At 36.2% G+C, this 19,078-nt stretch overlaps 2 protein-coding genes across 6 annotated transcripts in view; both read right to left on the bottom strand.

Annotated features, from left to right (window-relative positions):
• Positions 1-8,345, bottom strand: part of LOC124160763 (choline-phosphate cytidylyltransferase A-like) — a 112,293-nt gene extending 103,948 nt beyond the window's left edge. For 2 of the 5 annotated variants that reach the window (XR_006865233.1, XM_046536780.1), the window contains exons 1-2: positions 8,117-8,345; positions 7,273-7,397 (exon numbers count right to left, since the gene is read on the bottom strand). Coding sequence is in view for 4 of the 5 variants with exons in the window: in XM_046536780.1 (XP_046392736.1) it covers positions 7,273-7,397; positions 8,117-8,192 (201 nt within the window). In the remaining variant the exon portion in view is untranslated. Of the gene's footprint in view, positions 1-7,272; positions 7,398-7,604; positions 7,846-8,116 lie in introns of those variants that run through there. The other 3 variants (XM_046536781.1, XM_046536783.1, XM_046536782.1) reach the window with 2 other exon arrangements.
• Positions 8,346-8,545: 200 nt separating this feature from the next.
• LOC124160762 (importin-5) overlaps positions 8,546-19,078 on the bottom strand; it is a 37,733-nt gene continuing 27,200 nt past the window's right edge. The window contains exons 21-23 of the mRNA XM_046536779.1: positions 17,066-17,228; positions 10,786-11,005; positions 8,546-10,119 (exon numbers count right to left, since the gene is read on the bottom strand). Of these exons, the coding sequence (XP_046392735.1) occupies positions 10,030-10,119; positions 10,786-11,005; positions 17,066-17,228 (473 nt within the window). The 3' untranslated portion in view covers positions 8,546-10,029. The remainder of the gene's footprint in view (positions 10,120-10,785; positions 11,006-17,065; positions 17,229-19,078) is intronic.

The following is a 19,078-nucleotide window of genomic DNA, read 5'->3' as shown; positions in this document are numbered from 1 at the left end:
TGAGAGGGGCGTGATCAAACAAAGATACTGGCGAGAGTATATATTTGCACACAATATCCAAAAATATCTAATACCAATGCCGCCTTTGATGATCGAAGATGACGTGGAAAGAGCAAATGCTAGCGAAACTATTCACACCTTATAGGTGGTTAACATGTTAAATGACTTGTCACTTTCCTTTCATTCCTTTTGACAAGAATGGCAAACTCACCGTCCTCTGCACATTTTTCACGATATTGAGTGGAAAATACGTTTGTTCAGTATGATAATAAGTGAAAACAGAAAAAGATGACAGCATTGAAGAGGGAATTTTCTCAAATATTTTAATACAAGCAAAATTTGAAAAAAATTTACAGAAAATATTATTTAAATCAATAGCCGGATGCCAGATTTGAATCCCAAATTCAAACAGAAAGCAGAAAGTTAAATTATAAGGAAAAAAAAACAATAAAAATAAAAATTTGTCGACTAATTCGCGTTGCACTTTCAGTGCAATTAATTCAAAGATGGACTGAAGTTCTTCAAAGCGACAGGCTTTTTATTATGACACTATCGTATCCCATTCCGCGTGCTCGTACGAAATGATACTGATATAGCCGCACACATAAAAATACTTAGAACTGGGGCGCTGATTCCCTATGTCTATACATCTGATGACGTCATTTGCATATCTTAAAACGGTATAATCAGGGAGAAAAATAATTTATAACAGTCACAATGACCGGAAAAATTCGGCAGGAAACAAAGAACTATGATATGATAACACAACCGAAGGCCATTGAAAACGTCATGGAGGAAAAGATAAAGACTAATTCTACGAACAAATCACATCGTATGATATGATATGGTTCACTTTAATCATCAATATAGAAGTAAAAATTAATTATCAGCACTTGCTATCGGAGACAACATCTTTATGAAATTAATTCCTCGATGTAATCTCTCGTCAAGTGAAGGGCGAACATGCATCCTTTATAATCTAATTGTGTCATCAAAATTACTGAAAACGCAGCATTGCAAAATAATCCGAGAAATTTCTAACAATAACCAACGCATGCCGTGTTTAAAAAAATGCATGTACTCGAGTACTCATCTCACGGGGTCAGATGCGTAAGGGAATACTAGAATCATAACGTATGAAATAGAACGTATCTCCTGGAATTAGGCTCACATTTTTTCACCATTTGCCGTGCTTAAATGACAGTTTTGATCGTTAACGCAATCACCAACAACTTGAACAAGTGCATGCAAAGTGTACACGACGTTATAATTTATTCACAAGTTATATACGCATCGACCAAGTGTTTAAGTCAGATTAAGCAATCCCTCTGCATTTAATCGGACGCATACGTTTTAAGCTAGGCAGTGTGGAGATAGTCGTGTATTCATGAAATAGTCCTTCAACAACACAGCCACAATCTGGACATGACCATCGAATCGCAACTGCTTTCCCCTCTTAGGATCAAATTAATGGTCATCACGATTTTATTCCTGTAGGCCATTTCAAAGTTAGTTTAAAAATGACTGACTAGACGGGCGGAAACAAAAATCGATAAGCAGGAATATGAAGCATAGACGTCCTCTACAATTACTGCGGCGGTTACATCAGCGAAAATTCCTCTCCAGTTTTCACTATACGACGGAAACAATTAAGCACGGCAAAACAGATAAAATCCTAACTACTCAATTCTTTTAAATTGTAGTAGATGTTTTTACGAAAATTCATTGCACATCAAAATTTAACATAAAATCCACGTTAAGCGATAAGTATCACTCGTAGGCATCATTCAATACAAGGCATTTCACGACCGAATGAGATAATGCATAATAAATAGCTACTTCACAACTTGTCAGAGGAAATTTTTTTGAACGTAAACCTGACCTACAGAATGACAACACCTTGAAACCACGACGCTATATCCGTGGATTTTATCAATTGGAATCTCTTTTGCGGAAATGCAAATGTAAATGTTCTCATGAAAAACTAGAATCTATGGCTTCCTTTCATGCTATACTAAGAATACACATTGTTAGACTATTTTTTTCCTAGATAATCTCTAGCCCATAGAAACCCATAATTTGAAAGCCGATACACGTTCGTTGACTCCACAAGCAGCAAAATAATTTCTGATAGTGATAAAGTGACGTGGAAGTACCCACAAAAAGACAGCGTTTACGCTCATATTATTTCGCTACTTTTTTCTCCCGTAAGCAGAAAAACAATAAACGCGTACTCAAATGACTATAAATGAATTAAGGGTCGAATAATGGCTGGTTGATGACAAATTCGGTCAAATATGAAATAAATTATACGCCATAAATTTATCGACATTAGCGTAAAGGAAAATTATGCCAGCACAAAAATAAATATATGGTAAAAAATTAGATCGGCGAAGATACAAGAAAAAAATCATTAAGTATACGATAGAAGACCTCCTGCAGAGAACGTGTGAGTCAGGAACAGTCTGAATTTTTGTACGATTCCTGAATAACTGACTTGAATATCATATGGTACTTCATTTAGGCTATAAAAATCCTAACTTCTCAAACGTACGTATCATACCTTCATACTTATTCGCTATTTCCCTTTTTTATCGCAATCCCAAATTTATTTTGCGGGAATAAAGGCTTCTTTTCCTATTTCTTTGTCTAGCCTTCGCATTTAGGTTTGTATGTCCTCCCATTCAACCACACGATACTCCCGCCACGAAGAAATAATTCCCCCACTACCCTCCACGACATGGATATCTCTAATGTACTCCTATCCTTCAAATACTATGAGTATTTTTCTGGAGGCACTGTAAGTTGCAGGACGAGGGTTATTTAATGGGTTAAAGAGATACCCTCCTCTCTGATACTTCTCGAAGTTGGAAATAGAGTCAAATCCAGGCATTGAATCGAGAAAATACTTAGAAGCAAATGTTGTCAGGGATGAGATGAGAAGAGATATATCGTAAGAAAATTAGAGAAAAGAAAAAAAGCATAAACGCAAAATAACTAATGGTTTCGCGTGTTACTTCATCTTAAATCATCGGTTGACTTAAAAGTAGGTACGGCACGAAATACATAAACCGATAACGTCAAAAGCGATACCTACGATTACGCTAACAAGTGCTCATTGAAAATGATAATTCAAGAAATCAGAGATGCATTTAAGGGTCCCACTAACAAGTAAAAATATCGTGAAAGGATTGCGTATAGCAAAAGGGATTTGAAAATTTTACAACCCGAGTCATTAATATGGAAAAATTAACGCGATGCATCTGATCATCACACCACCATCATGCGACATTCGCGAAGGGAAAAAATTTGCGAAACGAGGTTATTCATTTTGACATATCAGAGGCGTTTATCTCCGATGCGATTATTGCTGAGACGGCAATTCTTACCGCGCTTCGACGTTTGCCACGGCTTTATCCTAGCCAACATCATGCAAAATATCACCTGATGTGTCCGTAAGCTCAGGAAACACCTGACGACTGAGTATCAAGAAGATTAACGCAATCAAGGATTCAAAATCGCCATCAGCGCGCGGTATCCTTCGTAATGCAATCGGCCGATCCAGACAGCAGCGGGGAGACCACGTCCACTAACTAGCTACTTCACGCTCCGGAGAACCAGTGCTTTGAAGGAAAAGTAAACACAGCTCAATAACGAACAATTATACAAGTGAGATGTATACTATAGACGCGAGGGAGTGCTCTTTGGTGAACCTTAATAACGAGATTAAACAAAGCATGCGGAGGTACTATAGCGTTGTCACAAGATTCCCGAATACAAATTTTTCCCCGACTTTCCTCGGACAAAAATCTTCGTGTTGCTCCATTTTTTCCTCTCCTATCGACCATTGCATAAAATATATGACGAATAATAGGCAATGCAATACAAATTCTTTTAAATCATTTTTATAACGAATTTCTCTACGAACGCATTGATAAAGCAGAAAAAACAGAAAGTGAACATAATTTCGGCGAAATAAATTTTATAAAAACAGAAGCTCGCGCCCAGACGGCAGAGAGACGGTTCTTTTGATTTGCGCATCATGACATAAATTTCCCTTTACATCATGGATAAAATTCTCTGACCAATTTCCAATTTCATGACTGTTCCCTGACCAGCAAACACCTAACACTACACATGAGATTATGCTGTCAATGGCACGGAAAGCAGTTGCCAACCCAAAATTGTCTACCCTCATTTTTGCCATTTCAACATTTTTCTAGTAGCTTTAGCTTATAATCGTTTGAGAAATAACAATTAATCTAATTTTGATAACTAAAATGCATTATGTCAATTTTTAACTAATGGTAGACAGAAAAAAATTCCCTGATTGTCACTTTAAGGCAATGGCTTTAATACCAAAAATATTTTGGAGGAGGGCCACTGAATCCTGATTTTTCCAGTTGGTTATAATGATGGAAAAAGTGACAGAGACCTTTACTAATACCATTCCTAGACTTGTGGGTGAAAAATGATGGCGAGTTTCAGACATAATCAAACCAATCCATAAACATTTAACCATGATGTGTGGGCTTAATTTTTATAAGCTTTGTTCTCAGCTATTCCAACAGGTCTACCAGTCGGGAAAAAATTACGGTTTTACTGAGGCCTTGTAATACGTTTACAGAGCTATTAGGACAAATATTCTTTAAAATTATACAATATGTTAAGCTGTGGATACACTTAAAGAAAGCAAGAGTATATACAAAAAGTCACCAGGTAATTTCAATGACAAGGTAAAATTTGTGCATGAGAAAGAGTTGCAAATAAAAACACTATAGGGTCCAGTGATCCATTGGATCTTAACAAAAGCCCAAGCTTAGCCAGGCAGCATATAAAAACATCTCATTAAATAAAGATGAGTTAGGCCCAATGAAATGACAGTAGCTAATTAAAAATAGAACGCACCTAGTAAAAATGGGCAAGCAGAAGAGAAATTTAAAATATTGAAAAAGGTATTTGTCAATGACTGCCATAGGTTCACACAAAAATCTCAACAAAAATTCAGGCTTTGTTATTAGTTATTATTAGCCTGTAATCATGACCAGAAAGCATGCACAACATTAACCTAAATCTGTAATTATGGCAAGAGGATGGAACACTGTATTGGCAGGAAAAAAACAGAGAAGAATGCAAAAAATGCAACTGAGTATAAAAACCAGAAAAAGAAAAGTTTATCAACATATAAATGAATATTTCTGGATCAGATTTACAATGCTTCTTAAGAGAAGGATACCAAAACTTCATAGCTACCGACCACCACATTCAATTTAGTTAATTTAATAACCGATTAATTCAAATGACATGCTAAAATTGTAGTGATAATAAAAAATACAAGGCAATTTAAATGCAGTCCGAACCACTAAGATTAAGCAGAATGTCAAGACTTGAGTGAACTTTTTGTACCAAATAAATCATTTTTATCATGAGTCAGAAGAAACCGAAACAAAATTATGTAAGACAATTTAAGTGTCACTTCTCCGCTCAAATGAATACTTTTAGATAATAGTGCCACCTCTGCAGCATAAAAAAATTGTTACTACTTAATACTGGCAAAAGATGGAAATCACACGGGATATCAGAACGACAATGAACATTTTGCACAGGAAAATATTTGTATAACCTGGGTGCAATGACATTATAATATGCTCTGCAAGTGGACTAAATGATGACATAAAAAACTGACTATCACTTAATGAGGTTAACCATATTTCTCGCAGCAAAACATCTCATAGAAAAATGTTACATACTAGGTATATACCTTTTGCCCAAATGTACAGAGAGATTAAATTTTTTTATCCATCCTAAAACACATGAAGCTCCAATAAAAAAATCCTTATAAATGAAGCACTTTTCCTCAGAGCTAAGCAAATAAAGGCTGAGCACCAGTGATCAGTTCAAAACTAAGAAAAACAAAACGATAGGGTGCAACCATTTAGTATTTTCCAAAACACCACAAAAAAACAAAAAGAATTTTCCCTGAGAGGTGAATGCAAAAGCTGAGCAATTATGTTGCTCCAAAAGGTGAACCGTTACAAACAGACACTTAATCTGACAAAAACAGCACATGTGCAAGCTATTAATAATAGTTTATATTAGTGAATAGCAGAGACTACATAACAGAGAGTTTCGGACATGACTATAATCTGAAAAACATAATAAAATAATGTAAAAAGTAACAATAATTAGCAATCATTACTTTACACAAACTAAAAACCTGTACCTACATGTATAGTAATATTACAAAAATGGGTATCATTATAAATTAAAAGAGTCATAAATAGCATAAAAAATCAGCAGCAAAATGATGAGGGTTAGTGAATATAAATCTCAAACTATGTGAAAGGCATTAGAAAATGGTCAATTAAAAATTACTTCATTCGCATTCATTCACAAGCTAAGAATAAACTAGACAAGATTAGACACTGTAAGATAAATATGATTAAATACATGCATATAAGTAATCTAAAAAGTCAATAATGCATGACAATTATGGAGCACTTTTTCACAAGGAAAACCAGGACAAGAATAAACAATTTTAATGACAAAATATCATTAATAACGGGGATAGAGGAATATGAATAAAAACGCAAAAACTATCAGCGTTGGAGAGAAAATAATCAACCATTTGAATATTTAAATGCCAAGCTTCACCGACAAAATCATTTTAATAAGAGAAAAAATTGATGAGGAATCTGAGATACATGATAGAAGTATCGTAGACATACAGGAGATATCAATCCATTGTAAAATCTCCCTACGTCAGGACATCAATTGGACTAAACATAATTTTCTTTACCTGTGTCCAATTATGTCAAAGGAGCTGTTTTGATCGTAACAAATGATATTTATGAACTGAGACATGCAGTCAAAATGAGCGCACACATTTACCTTTTCAATAAATTCAAGAACCTTAGATCTTTATTCATACGTACGCCAAAAAAGTGATTATAAACAAATAGATCTCCCGCGGAAAATAATTTCGAAATACAACCAGTAAGATCGTATTAATTCAAATCTCTCAGCAACTACTAAGGCACTGGCGCCAATTTCCGGCTCCCAACGGACCTTCAATCAACACCAATGTCAAGAGCACACAACAAAGCTTTTAGGAAAAGCGTTTAATTGAATGGAGATGAGAATTCGATAATTGGAGAGAAATATTGAACCAAGACTGGCAAACAGCCTTCATTGAGAAATGGAACTGAAATCTACAAAGTGTGACACTTCTCACTTAGCAAAGGAATATATGCCATAAAAGAAACTAATTACCATTTTTAGGTGAGGCATGGAATCCTGAGAAGTGGAGTCCCGGGAAATCTCATCATAGGGACGCTTTCTTGACATTGTCGGAAGTCTTCGATCTTTCATCCATGTACTTTTGTGAAGCGAAGCCCCTGAAACCACAAATTACAAGTCTCTTCTGATTGAACCGCATAAGAATCGTCACATCCAAGTCAAATATAAGCATTGCAAGTTCCACCAGCATTTCAAATTGCAGATGGAAATAGGTTGGTTCATTCAAAGTATAAGTTTACAACTGTAAGAACAATGCTAGATTCACTTTGCTCGAATGATGTAATATTTTTGAAATCACTACATACCAATTTACATCAGTCCCCATGGAAACAACATTTACTTATAACTGCAGATACAATCGCCACTACTCGAGGAAATATAGCCATTTATGATTAAAAATTCACGAGACATTTTCCTATGGCAACCAAATTACTACCAGCAGACGGCACAAGCAGTTGGTTAGCCCTGTGACGTCGACGAATTAGTTCTTTCGTCACATTCTAGATGGAACTACATTCTCGAAAGTAAGCGCAACAAGTACACGGAATTTGTGCATTTAACGTCAATAAATCACCGTATACATCACATTCACTTGGTTATGCGGAGAGTTTCCTCGCAAGTATCAACTATTTATTTAACGATTTTCCTTGCAACGATGCCAATAATTCGTGCGTCTCAATTACCCCTGACCGACTTCGTCCTCTGCAGTGCACATCGTATTTACGGCTTTAAGTTTGTTAAAAATTAATTCCAGGAAATTTCCTCGGGTAATTTATGGTAATTAATCTATGCAATTCCGTTCCCTATTGAACAATACCTTTCCTGCAGTTGACGAGTGGTTTCCCTGCAGTTCCTCCATTTTCGGTGTGCTTACGGTCTACTTTTGCTTCCATTGCTGTACGTAAAATTACCGCCTTGCCTGCTCAAGCCCTATCCACCCACTGCAGCTCCTTCATGCGTGCCACTGTTTTCTTTCTCTGCACCGGAGATGACGAAGGTGCTGTGGCTGCATTCTATCGCCACGCCATGTGACGTGACATTGTGACGACGACCGTGAGCCCCAGAATGCCGAGTTCACCGGTAGTGGGATCGAGTTTTCCCCGTTGATTTCTTACGACGAAGTTACTGCTTATAGCACTCGTGACAGGAAATTAAGCGAATACTTGTTTATGCGTGAATGATCAATTGTACGCAGTGCACGATCGGAGTAATAGGTGGTTGTTAAATAAGTTAGTTTAAATACTAGTATGTTAGAAACAATTCTAAGTAATTTATTGATATACTAGATGACAGTACATTAATAAGAAGTCCCTTGAACGGAATTTTACATAAAACTAATTACTGCATGGGCAAAATTATTTCATTCAACGCCATTAAAAGTTTAAAAGATGCTGTAACTGTACAGATTCCGAAATAGAACACAAAATAAAAGACAACTATCACAGTCGAGTATGGTGAATGATCTTCACTTCCGTATAATTTATATTTTCAAAATAATAATAGTTGAATTATGGAAATATGTATGAGTCATACAGAGGATTTACACCATCATAATTTGATTCACAGATTAAACAATTCCGGTTTTGTAGGAAAAATATACTATACACACTTAGGGGTTACTCCTTAAAACTTCTGTTTAACTGTCATGATTCATTAATATGGCAAATGTGACTGATTTCACAAAGACTGATGTTTAATCTTTGTACCATAACAACGTGTCTTAGGCCAAAACACACAAAGTAATGGCATGTAGGATCAACATTCCAAACAAGCAAGGAACTTGCAGTAACATTAAAGACTGCATAGGCTGCCACGAAGGTGAAGCTTACTTCAATAATTGAAACTGCTTCAACTAGTCCACCAGGAATTTACTATCCAAATGATGTCTTGACTCATGGTGCATGGTCTCTATGCTCACTTCTTTGTATGGTTTACATAAAATGGGTATCCAAAATTCTATGTACTATAAAAAGAAACAAGGCAATTGAAGCAAGGTCAAAAAGAAGTGAGAGAGCCAAATGTTGAGTAAAATAGTCCTTGTAAGGCAAAAATCCACAATGAGCATGTCAAAGTGGGTCAATAAGAGATGCAAACACATCCTACTCCACCAAAGAAATGTAAATTGCAGAGAATCCAATGCCACATCAGTCGTGAAGAGAGATAGCACTTATGCTATACACAAGCACTGCAACACTTGCATGTAAAGCACACCTGTCACACAATCCCATTCACAGCACACAGAGTAGAGGGGTAGTCAAATTCCATTCACCACAGAAATCATTGCAACTGTCCTTGTTTTACCTCCCATGAGTTCTCGCAGTGGCCCAGTGATTTCACCTTATCCATACACAATGGAAATATAACTGCATTTAAGCATGTCAAAATTAAATTAACATCTGTCCTTGTAACACTGAAACCACTGCAATCACCAAGATCTAGCATTATTTCACTCATGTTGACAAGGCACCGATCACATCTTACACAAAATCCCCGATACGTTACTTCACTTATTTTGGAGATAGATTCATTCAGTTTGAAACCATTACATTCACACCGATCTCTCAAGCCATAATGGGAAGATATTTTGCAATCCGAAGCCACTGGTTGAGAGACACGAATGACTTCTAGATCATAAAAATATGAGGTGAATCTGTCGTAAGGGTCAAGCTGACATAGAGACCCACTAGGGGCACATACGGTGACTAAAGAGCATTTACTCAAGGACAGCAGTCAGTTGGATGCACTCAATACTTCATGAAGGGCCCTCTGCAGATCTGGTGTGAGCTGGTTTATACAGGCTTGGAATACTGCCTCATTTCCCTATGAATAAACAAAATAAAACAATCATTAGTTGAACTGAAATAATTTTCTTTTCTCAAAGGGATTCAAGCACCATTAACAGGAAAGGGGCATAGACATTTCAAAATAATAATTAAGTTGGTGTTGATAAATGGGAGACATATAGTGAAGTTCATATGTATTATCCAATCAAAATTATTAAGGTTACTGATAGATGGTTAATCTCAGACAAATAGAACATTTAACGGGGGGTACAATAACGTGGCAAACGTACAAAACGTAATACAATAGTAAACGTACAATATTTACTTAAACAAACATATGTACTTGGTAGAAAGGTTTTATAGCTTTTAGTGAAGCAATGGATGAGAGAAAAGGACGAGAAACATTAGCACAGTAGTAAGTATAATAACGCAAAGGCAAATTGAAGTAGCAAATATTTTAGTAGGTGAGGGGAGTTCTTGTAAACAGTGTTGGGTACCAACGCACAGTCAGGGGAAGAAATCAAGGACTAGAAGAAACAATATTGGCATTCTTGGAACTCTAGGTAATATATCTTTTTGCATCCAATAAAAAACTTTCCAAATTTTCCGCATGCAAAAAGAAATTTAAAGAAAAGACAACTTTTCTGCAAAATTAAAACCTTATGCTATCACTTAAAAATGAAATTCCTGGAAAAATAGATACCTGAATTTGCCGAACAAGACCCAACATACGCTTCGATACATCATTATCCAAACTGAGAGCATCCAAAGCAAATGCTTCAGCAATAATTGCAATTAGGCGGGGAAGATTTGAATTAGCTGGTCCGAGAACTAAGGGGTGATTTCCTTCAATGAGGTCACAGAGGTAGCCATAAACATGAGGTGCCTCATCCACATCCTCATACACAGGGAGCCAGGAGATCCTGAAAATAGAAATGGTTTATAATTGTTAAAAGAATATTAAAATGCTAGCGTTGGTCACAATCATAATTCTTCACATGGCTATACTCGAGGACCCGTCACCTGTTACCCATCAGCGCCCAATTTGTTTTCATCACACATCATTCATTTTTATAAAAAATGATACATACAAGCTCAACACAATCCTAACTGACTGAATAATAGGGGAAACCTTCTACTAAGCATGTGCACCGAAATGTACGCTAAAATTCACATATTAAATGCAGGAGTATTGGCTCGGCATTGCACTGGGTGTCTTAAGGCACCCAGTGCAAACGGGTTAAGGGGACAGTAATTTATCAGTTAATTTTTTTAAATTTCAACCACATAAAAAACACTGTAAGAGGTGTAATGCTCCAAAGCGTAAATACATAACAATGGGACGTAAACTGTAAAACGAAGCAGTTGAGGAGCCAAAATGCCATTGCACAATCGACAGTAGTCATAATCATGAAGAAAGATGGTCTGATTTGATATTAATGAGTGGTAATATGGAGCCTCTGAAAAAAATAGTGTCAGTGCAATGCCCCACAAATCTGGAAGTGGGTGGTACTTAACCCTTTCTCGTCAAAAGTCAACAATAGCCGATGAGTATTTGCACATGCAAAAGACCTAACATTAGCTCGAGCCGGCGTGGATTATTCAATGCAAACAAACAGCTAGTAATTGGGGGAAGGGAAGTGACCGCTGAGGTAGAAATAGTAGGAGGTATTCAGGCCCTGATTGACACCCAGCTTAGCGAGACCTTTGTGCCACTCCTCGGCAATTGGGCCCGACTCATTTAGGACCCACCTCACTGTAGGAATACGTTGTGAAGTGGTTATATTGTTAATGGCTGTTGCATAGGAATATTTTTTGCATAATCCAGTTTTTTGATTCTAAAAATGAAATCTTTGTTTTGTTCGGTGAATAAGCAATTTTTAAACAAAATTTTAGTGTTATTTTCAATGGACTTCAGGAGCAAAAATTTTACCCCATAGTGCTGACTACCTTTGCTGTTATCAACACTAGAAATCCATTTAAAATTCTACGATGCTTTTAAAAAAATGTCAGTCATTCTTATGAGTGCAAATTAATGAAAATGATTAACAATATTTATTTTTAAAAATCACAGCTTATGTAATAGGATGACAATGGACTCAGGCTATGAAAGTAAAACAGAACAAATTCCGTAGAGAAAGGAAAATATTTTCCTGTCCTAAGCACCGGCAGGAAAGGGCTAAAAGAACCAACCTCAGCCAAAGAACCAAGAAATGGTAAAAAGGGCAAGGCATGGTAAATAAAGAGCAAATACATGAATACCACAGAAAACATTATGTTCAGGCTTCACTGTGTGAAATGTTGAAGTTAATACTTTCAAATGTAAGAGCTTCACATCATTTTATACTTAAGAAGTGTGGAAAAAAGGCAAAATTTCGAGTACATAAAACCAATACTCATCTACCAGTCTCATAAAAACTATTGAAAAATAAGGAGCCAAGTGAAAATTAAGTTTAAGCTTCACTGCATGAAATATTGCATTAAATACTATCAAATGTGATGACTTATCATCAATACAAACATAAGATAGGAGAAAAATAGCAACATCCCAAGTTGAAAACACTAATGAAACTTGTCTTGAGTTTATCAATCTGGTAGATAACATTGAAAAATAAGGTGCAGAGTACATGGAAGGCTTGAAATAAGAGATTGAGATACAGAAAATAAATAAAAGGTAGGCAATGTCCTCTATCATATAAAAAAATTTAAAACACACAAGTCGACATGGTACTGGAACTAGATTTTCTATCGACTGCTTGAACAAATACAGTAAAACCTCTTTACATCGTAATGGAGGGGACTAAAATTTGGGCAATTTGATGTATGGAGGTTCACTATAGAGAGGTTTTAGTGGTAGGCACCATTTTTTCATATCCTTGGGCTATTATATTAATATATTTAAATATATAGGTATGCATAAGTGAACATATATTTACAATTTAATGGTTACACAAAGGTAAAAGTAAATTGTTCAAGAGGCCTTTTTAGAAAATAAATTAGTTAATAGGTTTGCTTAAAATTTTTTTCAAACTCTTTCGAAATAATGTTTTCAATTCCACGAGCACTTTTTAATGCCATTTTCACTGTAAATAAATCACTGGCTGTTTTCGTTAATGCCTTTTGACCTAAGAAATAATTCCCTGGTCTAAGGGTTGTAATTTACGAATAGTGTTCGGAGGAAAGAACAATAGTTTTATATTTCTAAACATAATTTCTTCATCCTCGTATTTAACTGCCTGAGTTTTTTTATTTGTGCAGCCTAGCCAGTTTCTTCTGTTTTTCCTCGGTTGTATAAAATAGATGTGAGGGTGAATGATGGTATTCCAAAGGTCACTGCCTTCTGCCGGTCCTCGTTGATGGCTAGGAAAATTGCTAATTATGTGGTAATGTCAAGCAGTCGCCTTCTTTTATTTCTCGAATCCATCATCAGCCTATGATTAATTAAGTAATTTTCATATTTTTTCATATTTATGGCAAATAATTGAAAATACTCCTTATTATACCTTTAAGAATTGATTTATCGTTCTTATAACATGTGACTTGTTAAAGATTATAAAAAAAATAAATAAACACGTGACTACCGCAAAAAAATAGACAAAAAATTGAGCGTAATTTTGAAAATTTTGTTGAATTCCCTCTCTCCAAAATACAATGCACGTAGCGTTCCGAATAAAAACTCTGTCGAGGGCACACAGAAACGCTTGGTCTGCGAAAGGACGTGATTTCCCGGTGAGAATGCTGGGCGAACTACTTCAGAATGCGATGGTAAAAAATTTCATTGCCCTACCGCGTATCAGCTAATTAGCTGCCTCCTTCACCTAAAACTGCCGCGCATGGATTGATGTTCGTTCAGTATTGGTAGAAATTGACGTCCCGGACTCCTGATGGAATAGTCAGATTTCGTGGCATAAATACGCAGGCAAGACATATGACTGTCGCTAAGCGCAATAAATTTTAAACTACGATCGTTCACGAAAGCATCGAAAAAATTACCAAGGCGGTAGTAAGAAAGTGCTACACCGGGAAATATGGGAATAAAATAATTGCGAAACTGTATTTGATTTATTTCAAGTCGCGGAAAATTCTCGAAATATTTTAATTTTAGAAGCGGAAGTAGCAATGCAGTCGAGTAATTCAGTCTCCATGGATGGGAGTGAAGTTAGTTGAAATATTTCCGGCAGTAAGTGATTATAGGCTGCGCTGGTCGCCTCTTTTATGAACTGAACATAGTATGTAGGCACTTACAAGAAAATAAAGCCATCAGTAAAAGAAAGCGAGTGCTATCGTGCGATTTTGACTGTGATTCGAGAGAAAACGATGTGTTCTGTCTTCATTTACGGTCACTTAATATTATTAGGATAGTTGGATCCCCTAACTAATGGTTAACGTGAAAATTATTTAAGGTGTATAAGAAAAAAATAAGCGTGAATCATTTATCGCTGAAAATGTCATTCCATGTAGGTAATCGCGGCTGCATTAATTGTCTCTAGTTGTCTCGGTACGATTTGCGGAGGTAGTTAGGCCGTCTCGGGGCTGCCTTGTTGGTACGATGTATGGAGGTTTTACGAGATAAAGAGGTTCACTATATAGAGGTTTTCCTATAAATTTACATGTAAATCTGACGGGACCAGAGGGTTGGTACGAAGTATGGAGGTTTACGATGTAAAGAGGTTCACTACATAGAGGTTTTACTGTATTTGCAAAAAGGATGGATATCCTAAAAAATCAGCTTGACTATTTATCATGTATCGATGGTTAAGTTCTAACAACGCATACCTCAAATTCGGCCAATTTGAGACAGGTATCTTAAACAAAGCGTAATAACATTAAAGATATAAAAAAAAGCAAAAAACAACTCTTTGTTTGCAAATGAATGCTTCTTGTTCAATCCTATGAACTTTTGGTTTTTATTTTTAGTGTGCAAGTAACAAATACTAATAGTTTTTTTTGCTCTCCTGAAAATCTGCTATTTTTGAGATGCGTGTTGTTAGAACTTAGCTATCGATATGGTCACTCAAGAGGACCAAGTATTACTAATTTGAGGGAAAATATCCATTAATCATCAAATTAAAAATTAAATTATCATTTTAATGTCAAATTCTATAGGACCTAATTTTCTCCTGCATTGGCTGAAGTTCTTAAAGGCCGCTTTACACGGTGAATGATCTTTCGAAAGATCATTCGAATGACCATCATTCAACATGTATAACAGAAATTTCCTGCATTCGAATGATCACTCGAATGAAATCTCAGGCCTCTTCTAATTTCCTTGAATGATATGAGCGCACGGTGTCCATCTTGCCATTGGCACCACCTCGGAATTTTAAGATCATGTATAAAAACTTCGGAAGCATAGTAACCCATGCAATAGCTCAAATAATTAATATTTACTTTGAAAGAAAGTAAATTCACAAACATCAACTCTCTAAATAGGAAATTCTCAAATTCTCTAAATTACGGAAAAAACATTCCGGATTTTTAAAGCTCAAAAACATAATTTTTCTCCTCGATTGCATCTATATTTTGTTTGATTTACAGTTATCAAACTATATTAAATGATTTGAACGCTAAAGTTTGGGGTGAGACTCCCACTTAATGACAAAATCTCTGTTTATTCGGTGAACACATTGCAGCCAAAACGAGCCTTGATATCATACAGGCCCACCTAGGAAGTCATGATCTCACAGGGTTGCCTATAAGTCAAGGAGAAAACACCAAAAACTAGTCTATGAATGTCACAGTCCACTTTCTTCCCCTGCATTGATATTTGAAGTACAATGGATTCTCTGTGGTGAATAATTTAGGTACTCATAAAGCCTTTAACTGTAATTGTGTGCAATATCCCACAAGATATCTTGAGAGCATTCGTAGCCTTGCGGTAATGGGGAAGTAGCAAGCAATGAGATAACACTGAGCCAACTTCATAGTAGAAAGTGTGAGGATGATGAAGTGCACTCCTTTGAAAATAGAGCAGGTTCCTTCCTTTTTTCTCTTCCCGGTACCTTTCTTCTCCCGCACAGTAATGACCTTTGCTTGACAGCATTGTGAAGGCTGTGTACCCGAAGGGACCCCAAACATAAAAACTCATTGTCGACCGGCCTTCACCCTTGCGGAGCTTTTGCTTTAAGCTTATTGCGTTTTTTTTTTTGGAGCTGGGCGCTAAGGCGTCAATACGGGACTCGTCTCCATAAGGTAGGATTTTCTGAGTGAGAAACAACGTGCATTTTTGCCCCCAATTCACGCACTTTATAATTTACTGAATCAGAAGGGTAAAGACCTCGGGTAGCCATTTGAAGAGTAAGTTTCCATATGATCATGTTGTAGAGCGCACTATCTTGAAGCATAATCATCGTTGCTCTGACTAAAACAACTTATTATGTACTTCATTGCGGGATCACAAAACGCACGATTTATTGAAGTGGTTTTCCGCTGCCAATTCGTACCATTCTAATTCCTCTCATTGCTTAGCACGTCACACCCCACCGAAAGTCAAAGCAATACAAAAGTATATTGAAGCGCACATGTAAACGAAGCATTCCGTCGACTGCGACTTCAAAAACAAATCATGTGGTCAGAAACATCATTAGAATAGAAATACATTATCGATATTCGCACCATTGCACATCATTTATGCACAGAAAATTTGCCGTAATCATTAACTGTGTATAGCAGTACCGGCGAATGAATTTCATTCGAATGATCATTCAAAAGATCTTTCAAATGATCATTCACCGTGTAAAGTGGCCTTAACAAAATAATATGATTGCCCACACCCACATGCCCTAAACTAAATGTCTTGCAATGTCACTACTGTACTCAATCCAAAAATAGAATTTAAAAATCTTAAACCACTATCATATATGGAGTACCTTTATCCATATTCTTTTTTCATAGGTAGCAACAATTTATGAGAAAAAGCAGAGATTAACAAGTCAATGAAATTCAGTCTTCTCATAAAACTTATCCTGGAACTTAATCCTTACCAGTGTGGGAGTATTTCTTCTACATTTACAGCTGAGCTATTATATTTAAGAATTTTTGTCACGGCAGATATTGCATTTTCTGTAGGATTAACATTCTCAGGTGTTCTTGATTCTGGTGCTGTTATTACTTTTATCAAGCGTGGGATAGCTTCGGCACAAGCCGCTAAAATGAGAAAAAGAGAAATTAGTACTTTGGGAGAGAGAGGAGGAAATAGGTACTCATGACAAAAAGAAAGAGCCAATGAGTTACACTTTTGGTTATTATAACCACAAAAAAGTTTCGTAAGTATACTAATCCACACAGATACATTTCACATTTAAGGCCTTGACATACCACAACGTGTAGAACCAAGAATGACATCCAGCTAATGAAATAGACCCCCATAAAGTACATACTGATCATTAACACAACCTGTTTAGAAATGCTGGTTATAAAGTAGGCACGAAGCCTTACAAAACAAACCGGTAAAATAAATATTACTGCCGATCAGTCAACATACCAGTTACACAGATCCTGCTAAAACGCGTTTTTAGGTCATACTAATCATTCTTAAAATATTCACCATTCCCATTGTGGAATTCAAACGATGATTCTCAGATAAATGTAAGATCAACGCAAAATTAACATTAAAATAAAACGACAGAAGAAACATCCAGATTTATGCACCCGCATTTTACCTTTCTGTTTAAGAAATACACTTTCATAAGTCCCACCACAGAATCGTAACTAATTGCTTAAACTTTGATTTCCCTCTCTCGTTTTCTAGATTTAAGTTCAGGTGGCACAATGCCTACAAGTCAATATGTAAACTCATGAACATATAACAGGCCCTTTCTCATTTGGTCCATGCATTAGTTCATGTTACGTTCCTCTCCACCAAACTCATTAACTCATACACGTTAATGTCTCAAATAACCAGGCCTTTATATTCTTCTCAACAAGACTTGATAAAAATTTATCACAAGCTGGGATCTCACATTTCAAGCTGAAATTCTCAAGACTTAACGATAAATAGTTTTCTAACATGGAGCTTTCAGACATTACCTGAGAAAAACACTAGAAATATCAGCACACATTTTTGCAACTGCTAATCTTACAAGTGCCAAATATCAACAATTAACGAAGTAAATATTGACACTAACAGAATTAAATGATGAAGACATGAAAGGAACTTGACATTTGTTGAACATAGGTAATAAATATACGAATGATTTTTAACGAAGATTATGTACATAATTATATAAAAGTCAAGCATATTCCTAGAGGAACACACATCAATCGAACATGGGTAATCTGTTTCATTGAAATTGATAGCACAACAAAATGCACGACCATTCCACTAAGGTTGAATTACTTTAATGTAGGGATGGGTCGAATAGTAGATTTCTCGAATTCGAATATCGAATTCGAATATTAAATCATAGCTCGAATATTCGAATACCTCGAATTTCGAATACCTCGAATACTAAACGATGAATGTGAAAATGTTTGACTAGGTCGCCTATGCAGCAGGAAACCCAAGATTTTGGCGAGTAATTGTGATTGCCTTTAAAGGATTCAAACAGGAATTCAGCTGATTAATAGAATATTTTAATTTTATGTAAACAATAGGGTAGTTTCCTTCATTAAAGAAAACGAAAGGTATTGATTGTGAATCGTTACCCACCATTAGTGTATTCATAATATACAAATTATTTCGTTCTAGAAATACCGGTTTAGACTAATGGCAATGTTCAATTTTACCTCATTTGAAAAAGGCCAGATTGGCGCCTATGCGATGCCACTCCACGTGACATCACAGGGACCTAGTTTCTACACGAGAGGATCGGAGTTTTACATCGTCTGAGGTTACCAATGCATGCATGAGGCACAGAGCTCAGGGAAACATGTCTTAATAATCACACAGTCTGTTTGATAAGGTATTAATAATCCTTATTTAAGCCAAGCGCTACCAGCTAGCATGGTACTCGGCTACCTGCTAGCATCCTGCGTCGTAATAGCGCTCAGAGCCT

The sequence above is a fragment of the Ischnura elegans genome, chromosome 6 (genome assembly GCF_921293095.1).
Source record: "Ischnura elegans chromosome 6, ioIscEleg1.1, whole genome shotgun sequence".
Classification (NCBI taxonomy): Eukaryota; Metazoa; Arthropoda; class Insecta; order Odonata; family Coenagrionidae; genus Ischnura; species Ischnura elegans.
This window is presented reverse-complemented; position numbering and strand designations above follow the sequence as displayed.